The sequence below is a fragment of the Pholis gunnellus genome (genome assembly GCF_910591455.1).
Source record: "Pholis gunnellus genome assembly, chromosome: 14".
Lineage (NCBI taxonomy): Eukaryota > Metazoa > Chordata > Actinopteri > Perciformes > Pholidae > Pholis > Pholis gunnellus.
In genome coordinates, this window is record NC_136541.1 from 3,948,274 (window position 1) to 3,967,655 (window position 19,382).

At 42.4% G+C, this 19,382-nt stretch overlaps 1 protein-coding gene across 1 annotated transcript in view; it reads left to right on the plus strand.

The window, feature by feature from the left end:
* Positions 1–18,617, plus strand: part of LOC306706296 (contactin-associated protein-like 4) — a gene marked incomplete at both ends in the record, with an annotated part of 90,619 nt that extends 72,002 nt beyond the window's left edge. The window contains 7 exons of the mRNA XM_079173309.1: positions 4,467–4,706; positions 7,308–7,532; positions 10,162–10,295; positions 11,965–12,052; positions 15,691–15,909; positions 16,899–16,970; positions 18,421–18,617. Of these exons, the coding sequence (XP_079029435.1) occupies positions 4,467–4,706; positions 7,308–7,532; positions 10,162–10,295; positions 11,965–12,052; positions 15,691–15,909; positions 16,899–16,970; positions 18,421–18,617 (1,175 nt within the window). The remainder of the gene's footprint in view (positions 1–4,466; positions 4,707–7,307; positions 7,533–10,161; positions 10,296–11,964; positions 12,053–15,690; positions 15,910–16,898; positions 16,971–18,420) is intronic.
* Positions 18,618–19,382: the final 765 nt, after the last annotated feature.

Genomic DNA, 19,382 nt, shown 5'->3' on the forward strand with positions numbered 1-19,382 from the left:
CCAGAGCTACAGGGGAAAACTATGAAAATACATTTATTATCAGGTATCTTCATTCTGCATATATTATGTATGTCAGTTCATATCAGTAAACACACACTGTGTGGGGAAAACAAACCAACAAACAGTGATGAGATTGGATGAAGGCAGCGGGGAAATCTAGGTGAATATCAGCCTGAACCCGAATATGTTTACCTCTGAATTATCAGTGCAGTAGACTGAAGTAAATCTCATATGTGTCGGGATGAAAATGCTAATATTTATCCCCAGATTGGTTTTGTAATAGATGGACGGAGCAGCATTGAGGTCGAGCTGTTCGGGTTTGATCCAAGTAGCTGCTAATGTGTCCTTCAGCAGCACTGTGCTGTGTTATAGTACTGTGTGAGAGGCCATGAACACACCAACAACAACCCTGTTTCTGCTTGAATCGCTTGTACTTTAATAACAGATTAGGCCTTTCATGAATATTTACATAAAACGGATCCTTAACTTAGTAAGTAATCACTAACAGTGGCAATCCCACACTTTTTAACAGCACTTTATTGCAAGAAAGTATCAAACATAAAAGTTCTTATTATACAAAACACGATTTCCCCATCAGCCAATGCTGCACTTCATGTTTTGTGCTAATTTGACACACTAAACTAAAGACGGTGAACATGCTGAACGTTAGCTTCGTAATATCAACACGTCGGCATCAGCGTTGTGAGCATGTTAGCACGCTGAGGTTAGCATTTCTCTCGAAGCACCACAGAGCATGAAGCACGGAAGGAATCAAATCTTGATGTGATTTCATTTTGGTTTACGGGGCCATGTTGTGTGACCGTTGGCTCCGCGGCATTGCTGTTTACATGTTCAATCATGAGCACACAAGTATTGACTTATTTTGGATTCACATGCCTCAGCAATGGCTTGCTTAAATTCATGAGCCATCCTACCACACGTGTTGTATTTATGAGTCTCGATTTGTAAAGCAAACTGTTCCATTGTTTGAATTATAAGCCGCTGTGTTGGTTTGTATAAACGCATGAGCCGTATCTCAGTGTACACACTGTATTTATGAGCCATAATCCTGCCATGCTTTATACGGCACTGAGTCCCATTGTTTTGATTAATACGCCGTGTTATTGCCTGGCTTGTATTTATAATCCACACCATTGTTCATTTTCCAATTCCTTTATTGCTGCTTGCATTGTTGGTGCTAAAAACCCATACGCAGCGATTTTGAGTGAGCTTGAGCGATGCATGCAGAAATAACTCCCTTTGTGAAGGTTTAGAAGCAATTATTTCTGCCTTGTTTGGGGAGTTAAGCCTTTGTATATTTGTGCCGCATTGCTGTCGGTCTGTTTACTCCTCTCTGCCGCTGTGTGCAGGCGAAGCGTCCTCGTGTACGAGGAGTTTGAGGATTCCTTCGATCTGCGCTTCGCATTTCCCCTCGAAGCGCAGCAGTAATGACGTCAGATCCTCCCGTAGTACCGTGTATGATGTAAGCTGTGTTGACTGGAGTTCTTTTGTTTTTCCTCTCGTCCTCTTTGCAGTGGCACAAAACACAGTTCAGTGGCGTCGTTTATTTAGTAACTATTAGCACTATGTTATCTACAGCAGAGAGTTTGGACTGGGACAGGCTGGCAGAAAACAATAAGATTTAGAAAACAAAAGCTGTATTATTAAGTATTATATTGTCACTTTTATATGTTATTATTGTCATGATTTTTTAGCATTCAGGCCAGATTTTCTAACTTGTATTAAGGCTGGTTTGTATATTATGAGAATAGATAAAGTCACATCGTGCCTGAATCATTGCTAACATGCATGCAGACCTGACGACACATTGGGAGTGTCTACGTGTTATCTTACAGATAATAAGAGAATAATTATGCTCAGCAATAACCACTGGTTCACAACCATATTATCAATGTAAAATCTGTGGTTCAAAAAAATAGTAGTAGAGTAGATACAACGTTTTTTTTGCAGGCATCTTTCCTTTGATGTGTCTTTTGATTTCAACTTCAGAAATCCTTCATTTCACAGTAGACATTCTGAGTAAATAGTGAGCTGTGTATTTTATACTACTTGATGCACAGCACACTGTACTGTCCACACACTGTCTTTTAGATTTGTGTGGTCTCTGTCTCGCGCGCTTCACTTCTCCGATCGTTTCAGATCTTTTATCTGCAGAATTTCGTGACTTCACGCCGAGACTTTAAATTCTCTTCTCCGAGCTGCGGCTGTTCTGTCGGACATGTGGTCGAGTCTCTCACAGCTCCTGGAGTTTTGGATTCAGTCTGTCCACGTTTTGCTTTTCATGCGTGATGTTGAGGCTTCACATGCATCACCTTTGATGAATACTTTGATGCTAATTGTTTCCCCACTCCCGTGTGTTCTCGTGGGCTTTAGTACAAAGTGTGCAGAACTCATGTTGAGACACGAGAGGTTGTGCCGTTTGATATGAAGTCTTGAAGGTCTCACTGATAACTTTTTCTGTGTGGATTCTTTGATGTTATCTTTGATCTGCACGTTGTTGCACTCTTTTGAGTGTTTTCTTGTAAGCAGTTGTCTCCATTTGATGTGCAGAGCGTGTAATCCATGTTGTAGCTGAAGAAACAGCAGGACGTGTGGTTAAAATCCTCACCACTCTGATAGCCTCCCTGTTTCCCGCTGAGTTTACTCTCTAATAACCTTTCCTTTCGTCTGCGTTGTTGCTTTGATCAGAGGTGGTCCTCGGGGATCTGTGTTTGTTTCCTGCTGGATCACAACTTTTACACATGCTATGCCATGTTAACCTCTCTAGAAACGCCAACGGTTTCTTCTGTTCTTACTACAGAGTTGCAAACTCTTTCCGGTTGAATCACCAAGAAGAAACACAACGCATCTAGATATCTAATATCTCCAAAAAGGTACAAGCCTGCGTCCTCAGAAATCTAAGGAGAGAAGTCGACCACCGTAGAGAATTGTAACATCCGACCACCTGACTTAAAGTGATCTTGTATTTGCTGCTAGTTTATCATATATAGGACACTTTGAAGTGGGAATTTATAGTGGTGAAAAATACAGTAATGCTGTAGAAATAAAGATTCAGAGGTATTGACTCTATGAATCAGTGTCTTTAAACCTGTGTGAAGTATGTTTTTCAAACAGAAGATGAAGAGCTCTTGTGTTCTCCAACGTTTATTACTGTGCACAGTTATTTAAGGGTCAGAGATTGAAACACACCCCTCCAGAGTTACTGTTAACAGTGTGAATAACCTGAGTATCTTGTGTTTTTGTTCAGACTATTATCACAAAGGAGAATTAGGACTTTTACAAGATTTTGAGGTGCGGCCATCCTTTTGCCAAAATCTCAGCTCTGGCTCTTGTTCAGCAAGGAGTTCTTGGCGAAACTACACATGTGCAAGGAGTAGTGCACGTTGACATGGACATCAGTTATCTTATGCTTCAGGTAGCAGTGCTATCGTGGTTTTAAAGTGTGGTGACTTTTGGGTAACTGTGTCTGATGGCTGCCATTTAAAATGTTTAAAAAGTGTTCTGAGTTGTTACGCAGAAAACACGGTGTAATAACTTTAGTAACACTTTTATTATGACGCTACAAAAATGCATTTACATAAGTGGAAGCACTATCAAGTAAGGTCACGTTATTAGAGAGTGCATGTACAATGATTTTCAGGAGGCTTAATGAGGATAAAAATGACTCTGCATTGTGTGTTGTCAGAGGAAATGTTGAGGCAAGTTTCATATCCTGTGTTGGTTTTTTTGCCGGTTCAATAATTCATACGAGTCAACTCAGAGCAGAGGGAGGAGGCCTGGAGGAGAGAGTCTAACGGAGCTCTGTGATGTATTGGTGTGAAAAGCTGCCGCTGCCGCTGAACAATAGGAAGTTGTCAGCTTCAAACTCAGAGAGCAAAGAGCTGCCAAGTTTGTGCTCTGAACACAATAAGAGTTTCAATCTGTGATCTTTGCAGAAATGGGAGGTTGTCCCGATTGAAGTGTGCGAACAATAGGTGACCGTGTTACATATCGGGGAGAATGCTCAGTCTTTTGTAGCTGAAGTATTGAACAATAAAGTGAGCATGTTGCATGTCCTGTTACTAGACAGGCGAGCAGCGAGCAGCCGGCATGGCATCAGGCAGACGGACAGCTGATGAAACTTACGTCCCCGATTCAGTTTTTACCACCTGCAGCTTGTTGCCTCGTTGCCATTTCATCTTTTGTGTCATTTTATAAGAAGAGTCTCGACAGTTTGGAGCTTCTGGGGGAGCAGAGGCGACGTGTGGATTCGCTCGAGAAGACAGGAGGGAAAGAAAATACACAGAAAAGAGAGAAGGGCTGGGACAAGGAGTGCACTGGTGTGTTACAGTAGATCCGTGGTGAACGACAGGAAGATTTGTCACCTCTTTGGTCCGGGAGCCTCTGGCTTTGGCTCATTAGTTAAATGTCTAAAATGCAATGCTAACGTCATGATGTGTTTTCAGGAGGCACAGCGTCCAGGCAGAAGGGCTTTCGGGGATGTATTCGCTCCCTGCAGCTGAACGGCGTCACCCTGGACCTGGAGGAGAGGGCGAAGATCACCCCGGGGGTTCGAGCCGGCTGCCCGGGTCACTGCAGCAGCTACGGCTCGCTCTGCCAGAACCAGGGCCGCTGTGTGGAGGGAGCCAACGGCTTCCACTGTGACTGCAGCCTGTCGGCTTACACTGGAGTCTTCTGCCATACAGGTACATACACACACACACATAAGTAGAGATTTCCTGTGGCTGCTGAAGTTAGTGCCTCTACCAGTTGGCTCATAATCATTTAGGTAATTAAAGCAGCATTCATTGTGTTTTTTGCCACTTGAAGGCAGAAGAAATCCATAACAAGCTAACAGCCCTGATTAGTGTGAGTCCAATATTCATCCTTCTTCTAGCCCTGTTTTTGTCTCAACCAACTGTCTCTCTGGCTGACAGATGCTTTACTTTCTTCACCAGCTATAGTCACTAGCTTTGTCATTGGACCAACGGACAATTATTCTGAAAACCCCAGTACTTCCAAAAATGTCCCACAGCCAAAAACAAATGACCATTACTCTGAAGGCCAATTGCTGTGAAATCATTATTATTATCAATAGAGGGCTCTGGTCTGGTCTCACGAGCGTCCGCCTCTCTCTCTCGCTCTAACACGAGAAAGCAAACAGAAAATAAATAAGCGATCAGTAAAATAGAGAACAATTGATGAGGGGTGGGTGATACAGGTCCACAGGCAGGGAGCAGTGTGCACACCGCCTCTAATCGACAGCCACGTTCTTTAGAAGAAATTGATGACGAGACAAGAACTCTGGCTCCATGTGGCTTTCAAGCTTTTTACAAGTCTTGCTCCTTGGTATAAACGCCCTATGCACAACTCAGGTAAAACTAAATAGCTTTAGTCTGACATTGGAAATTTGTTTACGACAGTAAAATCGCTTGTCCAGCAGACACAGAAAGCCTATTAAGGGCAAAACCCTGCAGATTCAGCACCACGGACAGAGCAATCAAAACAGTTCTCCACTTGAAAGTGCTGCGCAAGTCTAGTTAAGATTGAGTAAATTAAGTCTTATTGTGAGTAATTACGTAGCGGTCCATGCAGCCGTGGTATTACGACGGTAGTGAGGACTTTAACCCCGAAAAGAACGAGCTACTCATGTCTTCATGGACACACATGAGCGATTGTTTGTGAGAACAAAGCTCCACGGCAGATTCAGCCATACGGACGCTTCCAATCAACCGGAGTAAAAACATTAGGAGGCCATGAATCTCTCTAACTATAGGAAGTGTGTGTGTAAGAGTGTGTTTTTCTGAAGCAACGGGCTGTCGGACAAATTGGCTTTCAGTCCAACGGGGCATTTTTTTGACTTTTGGGCCGTCAGAAGTCCATCTGTGGGTGTCTGGAAGTTACAGTCGGTACGGTAAACGTGCCGTAAGACTTAAATAATGAGTTAAGAAATCCTAAAAAGCTCTGTAAAGCTGCAGGACGTGTGATAAGTCCATGGGTGTTTGTGAGTATTATACGTTTTGATTCATTGTTATTATAAAAGATATTGATAAGTATTTATTTTTTTACATAATCTTGTTTTTTGCAAGGTTTAATTTTACAAGTCAGTCAGAGCACCGGTGTGTTTTTAATGTCTTTGTGAGTCACAGCTGTAGCTGTGCGAGCGGCTCTGGCTCAGCGGAGGAGAGCGGGTTTATCCTTCGATCACAAGGTCGCCGGTTCAATCCTTCATGTCCGCACATCCCCGGATGCTTCACAGCAGCCCGCTGCTCCTACGATGCTGAGGACGGATTAGATGCAGAGGATGAGTTTAATGTATGCGAGTTGTTGTTTAAGTTTTAAAAAACGAAGTCTGAAGTCTCGACAGTTATGAAGACTGTCTTCTTTTCAACATCTTTTATTTCTCTCGCTCACTAATCAGACATGCAGAGCCGCTCCGACGCTTCCCTTGGAAGTTAATTAAAGTCAAGTATCTCCGCACAGATAGTCTAAATATATGTTTGTTTTGTACTGTGCCCTTAAAATTGAAGGTTTTCAAAGTAGGATTTAGTTAACGTGGTATTAAAAACTTAAGGAGGGTGTCACTTGACATTCTCCAAGAATGAATAAGACACTTAAACAGTTAAGGAAAAGTTGATATCTAATCATTTTGATAGTCGAATAATTGATGATGTGGTTTAACAAAAAATATAATGTGATAAATAATAAATTAGCTGGTTAAGATTCTCAAATGTGAGAATATTTTCAGCTTTTCTGTTTCTTGACGATCTTCTTCTGGTCATCTCTTTGGGTTCTGCTCACTACTGATGCTACTACTGTTGGCTACTTGTCATCATTTATTTTACATTTTTTGAGATTAAATGAGTAATTGAAAAAAAACGTGTGAATTACTAATTGAAAAGATGGCGTTAGGGCGTCTATGTCCAGGGACTAAAGCAGCATTACAGCTAATGTGTTTTATTGGTGACCATTTGAATGAATATGCAATGTGTCAAATAAACCATAAAGCCCCGGTGAAGGCTGGACCGTCCGCATGTCAGCAGCACGGACATACACGTGGTTGAATATAGCAGTTTTGAAACTGCTACTACGGTCTGTGTTAAAATGTATAAGTGTTTGAATGCTAGTGTGACTCCCACATCCAGGGCCCCAGTGGCCTAAAGGATACGGCGCTGGCCTCCTAAGCCTGGGATCGTGGGTTCAAGTCCCATCTGGGTGAAAGTTGTTATCTTTATAAGATATCTTTTCACTTGATCGTCCCATTGCTTTGCACAATAGTAACACGTCAGATATATTCTTTTCTCCAGAGGTGTCGGCCAGCTTCCCGCCGGGGACGACCGTCAGCTACACCTTCAAGGAGCCGTACCAGTCGAGCCGGAACAGCAGCGCCCTGCCGTCCTCCATCTACCACGACATGACGCTGAGAGGAGAGAACGTCTCCCTGAGCTTCAGGACCAACCAGAGTCCGGCTCTGCTGCTCTACGTCAGCTCCTACTACAGAGAGTCCCTGGCCCTGCTCATCAACAAGCACGGTGACGAGGCTTTTATTTTTGAAGGAGTTGGTTTGCGTGGCAGATGTTTACGCTTCAGCTGGAGTGTCTTGTTTCGTTCTCCTTGTTGGGTTTCATCTATTTGAATTACTTTTGAAGGAGATTATTCAAACTTGAGGATGAGACGTTTTGTAATAAAGCTTCCTCTTCTCCTCTTTATCAACAAGCTTCTTGCTCCTTTATCATCAATACAACGTTCCTCTAGTTAAACCTCAGAGATTACAAGTCTCTTCACCTCTCTTCGTCTTCCTCCCTCAACCTTTTTCAATTAGTTTCCTCTGTTGGCATCTTACCTTTCCTCCCCTCTTCCTTTCACTCATGTCATTTTCTCCTGATATCGACCTCTCTTCCTTTACTTCTTCCTCCCTCCCTCCTCCCCCTCATCCTCTGCTCTGCAGCTTTTACCAGATCAGGTCTGTCAGATCTTTCCTCTCCCTGGATTCACCCCGTCAGCCTCTACTGCCTTTTAATCCATCCAGCCGGTCTGGCTATTATATTTTGTCTCAGGCTGAAGAATAAGAAGAAGAAGCAGTTCACTGGTCTTATCACTGAGACCATGGTGCTGAATGTCCTATATTTATTCAAGAGCGTGGTCTTCAATTTGAGCGTATCACTTTATACATTTTGTAATGTTCTCCCTCAGAACCCCGTCCACACACTTAAATAGACCCCGCTCGCACTTGGAGTTCTGCTCAAATTGTATGTTTGATCCCTGACTCATTGCAGGTGTGTTCGCTTTAGAGCGTTCCTGGCGGGCGGTTACCCTTTAACCCTCCGAGGCTTTATTATGTACTTCCCTGGCTTTTCTTACAACTTTTGGAATAAAATGATAGCATACCAGCTGCTATACTTTGTCTACTACTACAACACGGCTGCTACAAACTTTCTTTATTTTGCCGTACGCTGACAAGGATGTCGCTGTAGCTATAATTTAGTCTTGTAGTTCCCTTCCAAGTGTGAACTAAACACACTCATGTTGAAAGTGCTCTATTATCAGGCTCAGCATACATTAGCTTGAATGTTAACTTTAGCTCTGCAGCACTTAGCTTTGTTTTTGTGAGTGACGGTCTGGGTGCTTCGGTATATCACATTATTCTCAGTGGTATATGCGGCGGTTTATCTGTGCCACAAACTGTAACATGCGTCACTAAACGGCACCACTGTTAGTTCCCCCTCTAGCACGCTGACAGGAGGCCGGTCTAGCTATTATATCGCCCTAGTATACATATTAACTGTCCTTTATATAACTGTATGATTTATTATGTTTCTTTACAAAAGTGGTAAAGAAAAGAATATAAAGAAAGCCTTGGAGGACGGAAGTGGATGATGCAGGTTAAAGAGTAACCGCCCATCAGAGACACTCAACGAGGCCGAGATCATTTCATCGGTCAACACTACACCAGGCATTCTCTTGGTTGGGGAATTTAATTTTGACAGGGTTATTGCACAAAAAAGACAGAGAGCAGAGAAATCCGGGAGCAGAAGGTTCCCAAGCACACAGAAGCAGTGTGAGTGAGGAGAAGGGCTGGAGGAGCTGGAGCTGGAGCACAGGAAAGACATAAACACATACAGGGCTCTGAGGGAAAGCCTTGATCTCAACGTGAATTCAATAAGTCATGCTCTGAAATTTAAAAATCACGTTCTTGAATAAAGATAGGAAAAAAGCTCCTTATGATGCTGAGAGAATAATGGTTTGGTGGGCTGGTAACGTTTGGCAGGTCAGTGTGCTGCTGAATATAAAAGCAGAAAACTTGCTGATGTGTTTTATAAACTTTGGTGTGAAATAATGATGTTGTGAGTTTGGCTTTCAAGAGAAGTAGGAGGCACTTTGAATTTAAAATTACATTTTCAGCATCCAGTAGTCCAATAAAATTGGCACTTTGCTGGCAGATTAGCTGCAAATGGATTTTTTTCCCGGTGTTAATGACTCAGAGAAAGCTGATGGACAGCAGGGCATTAAGGTTTCATGCTGACCGTGGAGTCGTCAGGTAAATGCACTTAAACTGAAGTGTCCAATTAAATCCCTGAGAGCTTTCTCTTATTTGCCTGGAGAGGGCTCATTCCTTTTCACCCTCGACTGCAATTACACCTCCTCGCCCCAACACAACCTCGGGCATCTTCTCCAGCATTAAAGTGTTATCAGAGCAGCAGCAGGTAGCCGGAGGTCCTCCGACAACAACCAATTATTCCCTCACAGTCCTTCATCAGAGAGACTTTCATATATGATTTGTTTTATTCACACTAATATAGTGCATGCTGTAAAATAACTATATTTTTAGTTGAATTCTTTTGTTAAATCTGCACTTTACATTCTTAATATTAACATAATTAATTTGACTTAATTAGATTAGTTTTGATATGGAATTAGACCTTATCCTGTTAATATAGAAATATCAATTAATAGAGAAATCGCTTCTTTAAATTGTTCAGATAAATCTTTGACGGATTAAATAGGTGTTAAGATTAAAGGACGAGGCCATTTTCAGGAAAACAATAAACTTCCTCTTGAACTTAGTCCGTTTTTAAATGATGATTATGTTTTAAATTAGTTTTCCTTTTTTGTGAGAGCTAAAACGTAACCCCGTGGTTTGATGTGCGTTTGTGTGTGAAGATATGCTGGAGGTGAGATACAAGCTGGACAGCAGCAGAGATGCCGAAGTGTTGAGGAGCAGAGTGAAGAGCCTGGCCGACGGACAACTCCACACCGTCACCATCAGCAGACGGACACACTCTGTGTCTGTGCAGGTAAAACCACCTCATCTGCTCTTAACGCACACACACACACAGCAGACACAGAGCCATACGGGAATCCCTTTAGTGTCTCGTTTATGGCCCTCTGATCAATGTAAGTCTCCTTTATGCTTCGCTTTGGTCTCTTGCTGCTCAACATGTCCCACTTACTTCACCAGCTACACACTTTCTTTGTCTGTCTGCTGTTTGGTGCTGGGCAGTGAGCATTAACTTGGGTTGTCTGAGCTAATTTGCAGGAAACAGCTGCTACAGTGTTCTGTGTGGAGTTTGGCGAGAGCCAGGAGACCCAACCTTACATTGATTGTGCTGTATGAGAGGAAACAATGAGCTTAAAGACACTTAAAATCTCTTTAAGGCTGCAGATTCTACGTTAATTGATAGTGGTCTCAATTTCACATTATGCAGTGTCAATTCAGTTATACTATCAAAAATATTAGTTGCAGGTTTTAGACAGGAAATGCACAAACTTTATTCATAGACTAAGGAGATCAGAAATGTCTTCTGTTAGACTGAGGACGTGTGTCTACACAAGACGTGTGTCAGTCTGTCTATTTCCTGAAAATATAACAGAAGGAAGGCTGTAAAATGATCACACTGCAGCTTCCTGTCTGGTTCTTTTACACCTTCACGAGTGTTATTTCTTACAAACGTAAACGGTTTCTCCAAATGAATGTAGGACCGCTCAACAGAGATAATGCTACCTAACGTTAGCTAAACAAAGTGCAAATGCTAACTTAGCTCATTGATGAAAAATGAACTCGACCGTGTACGTGAATGACATCAGCTGACAGGAAGTAAACATGGACCCAAGTTGATACCCAGCAATAGAACTCCATTGAATCGGTCTATATCTGCTTCCAGCTGCATTACATGAGCTGCACCTCATATTTCACTGGAGCCTCACACACCAGGCCGCTGCACCCGTGCAAGACGAGGTCACCTTGTTGTTCTATCTCTGGGTGTTGATAATTATCCACTGAGGCTGCTGGTTAGATGAAGTTAACCTCGTATATCACGAGAGGCTGTCGTTAACGAGATAAGACATTCAGAAGATCCAGATATGATTACAATGCTTCATATTTCACGTGGAGCTCTGTTAATGTGTTGTTTGTCCCTGCTGCCCTGCCGTCGCCGCATTCACGGCAGTAAAGTGCTGACGGGGGCTTTCTCATGTAGATGAATATCACGATACTGTACCACAGTACAAACAGAGAGCAGACGGGACTGCCTCTGCAGCAACACGTCAGCAGCAGCTGCGTTTTTACAACACAACGTGTGTGAACTTGCGTGGGCAGGTCGAAAGAACACCGACAGCTTCTCTTTCAGTGCCTCTAGTTTTCTTTTTTTAAAGCTGCATATAAACATTTAATACACACTGTTATCAGTTACCATCATACTAAATCATTATATATTTAAAAGCATGCCCTAAAGGGATATGGTGACAGTTTAGTAAGTATTTACAACAGATAAACATAAAATTGGGTGCGTTTTGGTCCCCGAATTATCAATCCTAATGTTTGTGGAGCACAGACGCTCCCCACAGGCTGAACTCTTAGTGAACGTTTTCCTGCCATCCTCAGGCTGAGGTTTCATCTTTGCATGTAAGGTATCTACTGCCACGAGTCATCAAATGCAAATTCAGGAAACAATTGTTCTCTTTCAGATCGACCAAAGTCCGAGAGAAGACTTCAACCTGACATCTGACGGAGAATTCAACGCCATCAAGTCGCTGGTGTTGGGCAGAGTGCACGGTAAGTGAGGAGGCAGTAAAAGCAGAGGCGATGTCTTTTTAATAGGAGAGCATTAGGACTTACACTTATTTGAACAGCTTTGAAGTGATAGTTTGTTTTTGAAGTGTGGTTGCATGATGTACTTATCCGTAGAGTTGATTACCTACGGCACGCCCCCAGTGTGGAGAGGCAGACGGGAACAAAGCAATGACTAGTTTAGACACCTATAAGAACAATCCAACTATTAAATCAATATCAGTTCATGTGTGTGCTATTATTCCAAATATTTGAACCGCTTTATCTTTCGGTCAGACAACCCTTTCCGATGGGGAACTGAACTGAAAAGTCAAACTTATATATCTTCTCCTCAAAGCCACCAGACTCTGTTGGCACATTGGGAGAAGTTTGCCTTCAGGGCTTTCTGCCAGAAAGAGTTTATTTTAACCCAAACTATGATCTTTCTCTAAACTTGCCTAAACCTAAGGACTGTCTGACAGAAAGCCCTGAAGGCAAACTTCTGCACTCCATGAACAGTAAAAGTGTAGCTCTACTCCCGTGCCGGTACTGCGTGCTGACTGCCATCTACTGTAAGTAACACACTGACTGTGTATAAGTACCTCATTCAACCCCACTTCAAACCACCCAAACTATCCCGTTTAAATTTTTGACTTTATCTGACACTCAGTGTCGGAATATTTAGAGAAACATACTTCCAAATGGGAATATTATGCAAGTTATCTTAAGACGTTGGAGGCAAAATGTAAGAACTACTTTACCGTGAAGGGTTAGCGTTCTACTACGTTTGTATTCCAATTCACAAGGTTCACAGTCTGAGCAGGACAGCTCAGGTGCTGCAGGAACTCTTCTTCTGTTATCTGTAATCTAAAACCACACAGATTACTGCTACTCAAGACGGAAAAGAGATTGCTGTTGCTAATAGACCGTACACTCATTCAGTGGCTACAGCAGACGAGGCAGCACGTCATGTCCAGAGTCATTCATTTAGTCCACTATTTAGTGCTGCAGACATTTTATTTTTATAATTTGTAGTTATAAAACACAATAATAACATTGTATTGAAATAAATCAGGTAATTCTTCAGTGTTCATATTTGTTAAATTGGTAAAAATCAGGTAAATCTACAAAGCAAAATATTAACGCAATCCCTTTTTATGAAATGCTCGTTTGCTTCCTCATCTTTGTGCATATCTTACTCTAATTATGCAGGTTTCATTTTAGCTGTCAAAACAAATCCGGAAGATCTTGATGCATAATTGATTAGTTTGATAACTTAAAAATAATTGATAGCCTTCCACTGCATAAATCATAATCATAAACAGAGAGAAAGAGAGAGAAACATGTCGTGGGGAGATGTTCAGCACCAGTAAATGAGTGCAGGGTCAAGTTAAACCAGGAGCATGTCTTCCTGTAAATCACCTGCACAGATGTCGAGCCTGTAAAGGAAAACCTCCCCCTGTGGGAGAGTAGAACCACATCCACGCTGCGTGTAGTCCTGGACAGCCACCTGCAACAGAGTCGGGGGGGTCAGACAGTAATTGGCTCCGCCATGACTTATTCATGTTCTCTTTAAACCGGCTCCATCAGAGACGGACTGAGATATAAGCTGTTAATAACATCAGGGGCTGAGAGGCCACAGGCTGCAGCCACAGCTGTCTGTTAAGACACACACACAACAAACTGTCAATGTAGAAGGAAACACGCTGGCTTTTAGAAACAGCTTCCATCAGAGGCGTGCGTCGAGTAACATCAGAGAATCGCCACAAACCATCTAGAAGTGTTCTGATTATGATTTCTGTGTTTAGTTTGTGGCGTTTTACTAGAAAGGAAGAATGCATCAGTGTGTTAGTGTGACACGCTAAATGAAAAAATATAAGCTTTAGTTATTCATCTATTGATGTTTTTGAAGACTTTCAGAAGATTTTCAATGAGTTGCACACATGCATGAATATGTGTTACTTAGATATTCTTTATTTTTAGTTTCCTGGTATTTCTTCTCTGCCGGTGCTGAGACATGTAAATACTTGCAGTCTGGGACAAATGATTACATTTCATTAGTCATTGGCAGCTTTATTTCACAACGTCGGTCGTTAGTCTCTGGCTTTAAACACCCGTATGTGTCCAAATCTATTGTTAAATAATCCAAATCAAATAGTACAAAATGAATGTGTCATATCAAATACGGCCACCATCTATCTTATGGAGAAGCTAATACTTTATCTCCAAGATCTCTTTTTTGGGATGTGAAGCTCCAGGATGCTGTAACTCAGCTCGGTGTGTTTTAACCCCGTCATGTCAGCATGTGACCGGTGCTCCTCTCTGTCAGATCGGGATCAGAAAAGCAGCAGGAAAGTGGATTTTCTGTCGTTTCCTGCCAACCCCGTCATCCATCAGCCTCACTAATGGACCCGGAAGGAATACAGAGAGACAGATGGGGGGGGGGGTGATGGAGTGAAGAGTGTTTCTGCTGAGGGGAGCTTACAGGCGGCAGTAATGTTTCCTGCTGCTCTCATCAACATACAGACGTGTCACCTCTCAGTCATCTGAACAGACACTGACGCAGCCGGTTACGGCGGTAACGCCGGCGCTCACAGCTGCTGTGAAGGAGTGGAGGTGAATGATGAAGGGATTTAAGTCCATAAAGTAAACAGATTGGAGGTGAAAGTGCACATCTGTCTCGAGGAGCGATTGATGCAGACTGGAAGCTGAACTATTGACAGTCTGTCAGCTGCAATGAGGGTGTGTGTGTGTGTGTGTGTGTGTGTGCGCGCTGATCATTAGAGTCAATGTGCTGCCACCATTGTCCTGCTCTGATAACAGGGGAACGTGAGGCAGAGTCAATGAGCCCGTCAGTGTATGTCTTGATTGTGTGAGCCTCTAAACGAAAGGTTAAAAGTTAATTCACTAGTATAGAATAAATACAATCTGATTTCCGATCTCGTTGTTTAACACTCGAGGGTTCCAGTTAATTAACCTGTGCTCTGAAAACCACATTGGAATAAAACAACCTTTCATTTAAAATTCTCTTTGTTCTACTTTTAGGAGCAGAGTCTGCCCTCGGGAGGAAATATCTCCACTTGTTTTCATCAAAAATGTTCCTCGTTTTTGGATGAATGTAGAAATGAGTGTCTAGAATAAATGAAGCACCCGTATTAAAGATATAGTTCAACATTTTCAGACATATTTCTTGCCAAGAGTTGGACGAGGAGATCGATACTACGCTACAATCAGCACCCGTAAAACCACAAACATGTAGTTTTTACACGTTTTGTGATTAAACAAATGAGATATAGCATGTTCGTTAGTGAGTTTCAGACGTGCTGATTGTGCATTTTGTTTCATTTGAACAGATCTGGCTGTTTCATGTCTTACAAATAGCATCAATCTTCTCATCTGCCTCTATAAGCGTATTTCCCAAAAGGACAAACTATTCTTTGAAAGAAATAATTAACAACCTCTACTGTTTCCCTTCTTCCAGAGCAGTCGTCTATTGTCTCTTGAAACACGTGGCAGAATTGACATTTAAAAAAGGTCGTAATATCCAATTTTAGGATGATTAAATCATGTTTTACGATTTAATCATTACCAGGAACCATTTGTTTCACATTGTTATTTCAACTTTCAAACTCTTCTGTCTCCAGAGTCCGATGAGATGGATCCAGAGCTGTCCCGGTTGGCGTCTCTCGGTTTTACCGGTTGTCTCTCGGTGGTCCACTTTAACTCCATCAGCCCTCTGAAAGCTGCTCTGCTCCACCCGCACACCAGCCCCGTCGTCATCACTGGACCTTTAGTCCAGTCCAACTGCGGCTCCTCGGCTTCGGCCAATCCCTACGCGGCAGAGAACACACACCACCTGTCAGGTAGGAGGGGGGAGGAGTCAGGTTTACTGGACAAACATTTAATGTACTATTGATTGTTTTAAGGTATTATAGTGTGAGGGGAGCTTTGGGTTTAAACGGTTGTAAGGAATTTGAAAACTATCCCTTGGATTTAACTGTTGCATTGACCAGTAGGGGTAGAGGTAGGGCTGCAATCGCGATTATTTTGAACAATATTGAGATCCCGATTATTTATCACGATTATTCACAAATGATCGCGATTAAAATTCGATTAATTGTGCAGCCCTAGGTAGAGGGTCCTCTACTGTGAATGTTTGCCCCTGGACTCCCCAAGGTTAATTCAGCCATAGCTGTGAAATTGTTTAATTAAAAAAAAAAAAAGAATGAATGCAAGATTATGCTCCCTCGAGTCACCCGTGGTCGTTCACAGCAGTGCATTGTGGTTATTCAGAGGATGTTATTGTCTCCTCACTCTTCTTCTCTTTTCCCCTAGTTGCCAAATAATTGCTCACCATTTTCTTTACATCATATTGCAGTACATGTGTAGTCGTGGGTCAGCTGACAAAAATAAAAACTAAAATGAGTTCTTGAACTTGGCCACTGACAGGGATGTATGCATAGACGTCTGTGACTGTTCTACTTGTTCCCCTCTTTGCTTCTCTGTGCATCTATTCTTGGTTCGGAGCTGCTGTTTCAAACTGTGTAATGGGCTCATTAAGTATGTACACCTTGTTGAGGAGAATCATGACAATGTGCTTGATGAGATAATTAACTTGGAACACGGTGGGGAGTTTCCAGTGTCTTTCCTCTGGTCTCGTGTTCATCCAGCTCCACGTTGCTTTATTAGAGTCCTTTGGAGAGCTGCTGCTGTACTCCCTCTCGGCTCTGAATGCTGATGCTCTGATGTTGTCTCTGAATGTCTCTCTTTCTCTCTCTTTTCTCTCCCGGTGCCCTATTTCCCTCTTTTTTCATTCTTTCATTTCCTCTGCCTTTCTCTGTCTCTGCTGTAGACCAGTCTGGTTCAGTGGGTTCAGGTCAACCTTTAGTCAATGCCATCCGGACCGACTCGGCTCTGATCGGAGGTACTGGAACCTGTTTCACTTCTTTTTCCCCACTATGTTTGTGCCGGACTTCTTTTAACTATCAGAGTCAGAGATTACACTCAATATTTAATTGATGAGCAGTTTTCTTCTGAAAGACAGCAAAGGTGATGTGACGGGCAGCAAATTCCATCGAAAGTTAAAAGGTTTTTGATACATTTTCTGCCCGGTCAGAAAGATTCAAAGTGACGATTGATGAGCTTAGATATAAAAAAGTGAGAGAGTCAAAAATCATTGAAAAGTGTCCGTTAAATCTCTGTGACTCTGTGTCTCAGTGCACAAAGGACAGCTGAAGTAATTAAACCTCCGCTGACACGACTTGCTGATGGAGAAACTTTCACACTGTTATCTTCAAATGCAAACCAAAGCAATATGGTGCGAAATTGATTTTGGCTGTTTTTTTTTTTTTTAAATTGCAATTAAATGAAACTTTTCTCCGGATAATGAAATGTGCTGAACAGAAGGGTTCAGCAGAGGCTGAAGATGTGAAAGTCTGTTCGCCGTGCGTTGGAAGTTCAGATTAGAGGGACAAACCCGACCGCGGGGCAGAAGAGCTCACAGACCCGGGGGAGACGGAGACGGAGGCAGAAATAATCACAGCGGCTTCACAAAGCGATGTGACCAAAGTCTACTGAGAGAGATTCATTCCCCAGAAAGTCAGCGTTGCCAGTCAGCAAGAAACACGGCGTTCCAGGATTCAGAGAGATGAACGCACAAGAAGTATTTAAATAAATGATGTAAAAGTACAAATAGCACAGTGCGTAAATACTCCATTACAAGTAAAAGCCCTGCATTCAAAATGTCACTTAAAAGAACAGTGTGTAGCATGTCGGGGGATCTATTAGCAGAAATGGTGTATAATATTCAGATGTTTTCCGGCCCTGATAATAAGAATCGTTATTATTTCGGCTGAAGTGCAGCACTACATCATGTTCTAAATAGGACTACATTAAATTAAATTAAATAATTAAAAGAAGAGAACAACAAACCGTTCTTTGATAAACTGTTTGTTGTCTCATCTGGCTAAACCTTTCTCCACCTGTTGGAAAGAAATATGAAAAGGCTTCGATTTGGAAAATCAGAAATAGACTTAGATATATTTATGACTGTACATTTAGGAGAGAGATTGTTACTGTTTAGCCTAGCTTAGCACAATGACTTCCACCAACAGTGTACATGTAGTGTCTTGTTAGAATGCAAAGCCTGGACTTCTATAGTGGGGTCACAGCGTCCACCTGGTGCCGACTTCACAGTCTAAGCTCACACATTATTAGTCGTTTGATTTTGTTTAGCTTTTCCTTCGTGCCTCCAGAGTTAGTGCTAAATTAAGATAAACATGCCACGGGGATACCTGAGCTGAGCAGTCTCCTGGTGACCAATGAAACAAACATATTGTCTGAATATGTCAGAGTGAATGTCCTCTACCTTGCAGGCGTCATAGCAGTGGTGATCTTCGTGATTGTGACCGGCCTGGCGATAACCGCCAGATTCCTCTACCGCAGAAAAGAGACGTACAGGAACCAGGAAGTGAAGGGAGTCAAACAGGAGGACAGCCAAGATTTCCCTTTCAACAACCAGACGGACTCCCAGAACGTCTCCACTGGGAACCCAAAGGAGTATTTCATCTAGCTGGAGGCCGGCCACGCCTCAGGACTTCACGCTGCGCTCAGAGCCACGTTCAGAGACTTCACTGGAGAATGTGGCTCAACAGATTACAGATTACAATACACAGTGTTCTCTCTTTCTGTACATATTGTATATATTGATACAAACAGTGCTGGACATATAAGGTGTTGATATCCTTTTAAATATTCAATAATGTAAATGTGGAAGTGAAGTTTACGGCAAACCAATGCCAGTATGTCATATGGAAAGGTTGTAAATACTCTTGTGAAACTGATTTCTTTTTGTGGTTTAGAGTATTCAAACATCTTTATTTCAGTTAATCAGGGTGCCTGAAATCGTGACTGGAGTCGTTTGGCTGATTCATGTTTCTATGAGGATAATGAACGGATGTTTGCTTGAACTGTAATTAGGCCCCAAGGAAGCAACACATTCTCAGTCCTGACTCGTACCTTACACCTGGTCAGTGGCCCTAAACCTCAAACTACGTCGCTCTACGAACCCACGTTACATGCATGATGTCTTTTTCGAAATAAACTTCCCTCTAAACAGGGGAGTTAGGTTTCAATAACAAAACCGCTGACAAACAAGTCTCCTCAGCGACTTAGTGACTGCTCTTTATACTACGTCAGTTCCTCTGAACGTCTACTAATGACACGGGAGGGTTTACAGACGCCGAGCGGCACTGACACACAGTATTTGATGAGATTCTGGTGTTTGGTGGTTCGTTTGCTGTCTTTTTGTAGCGTGCAGTGCTTCTGGGGAGGAACG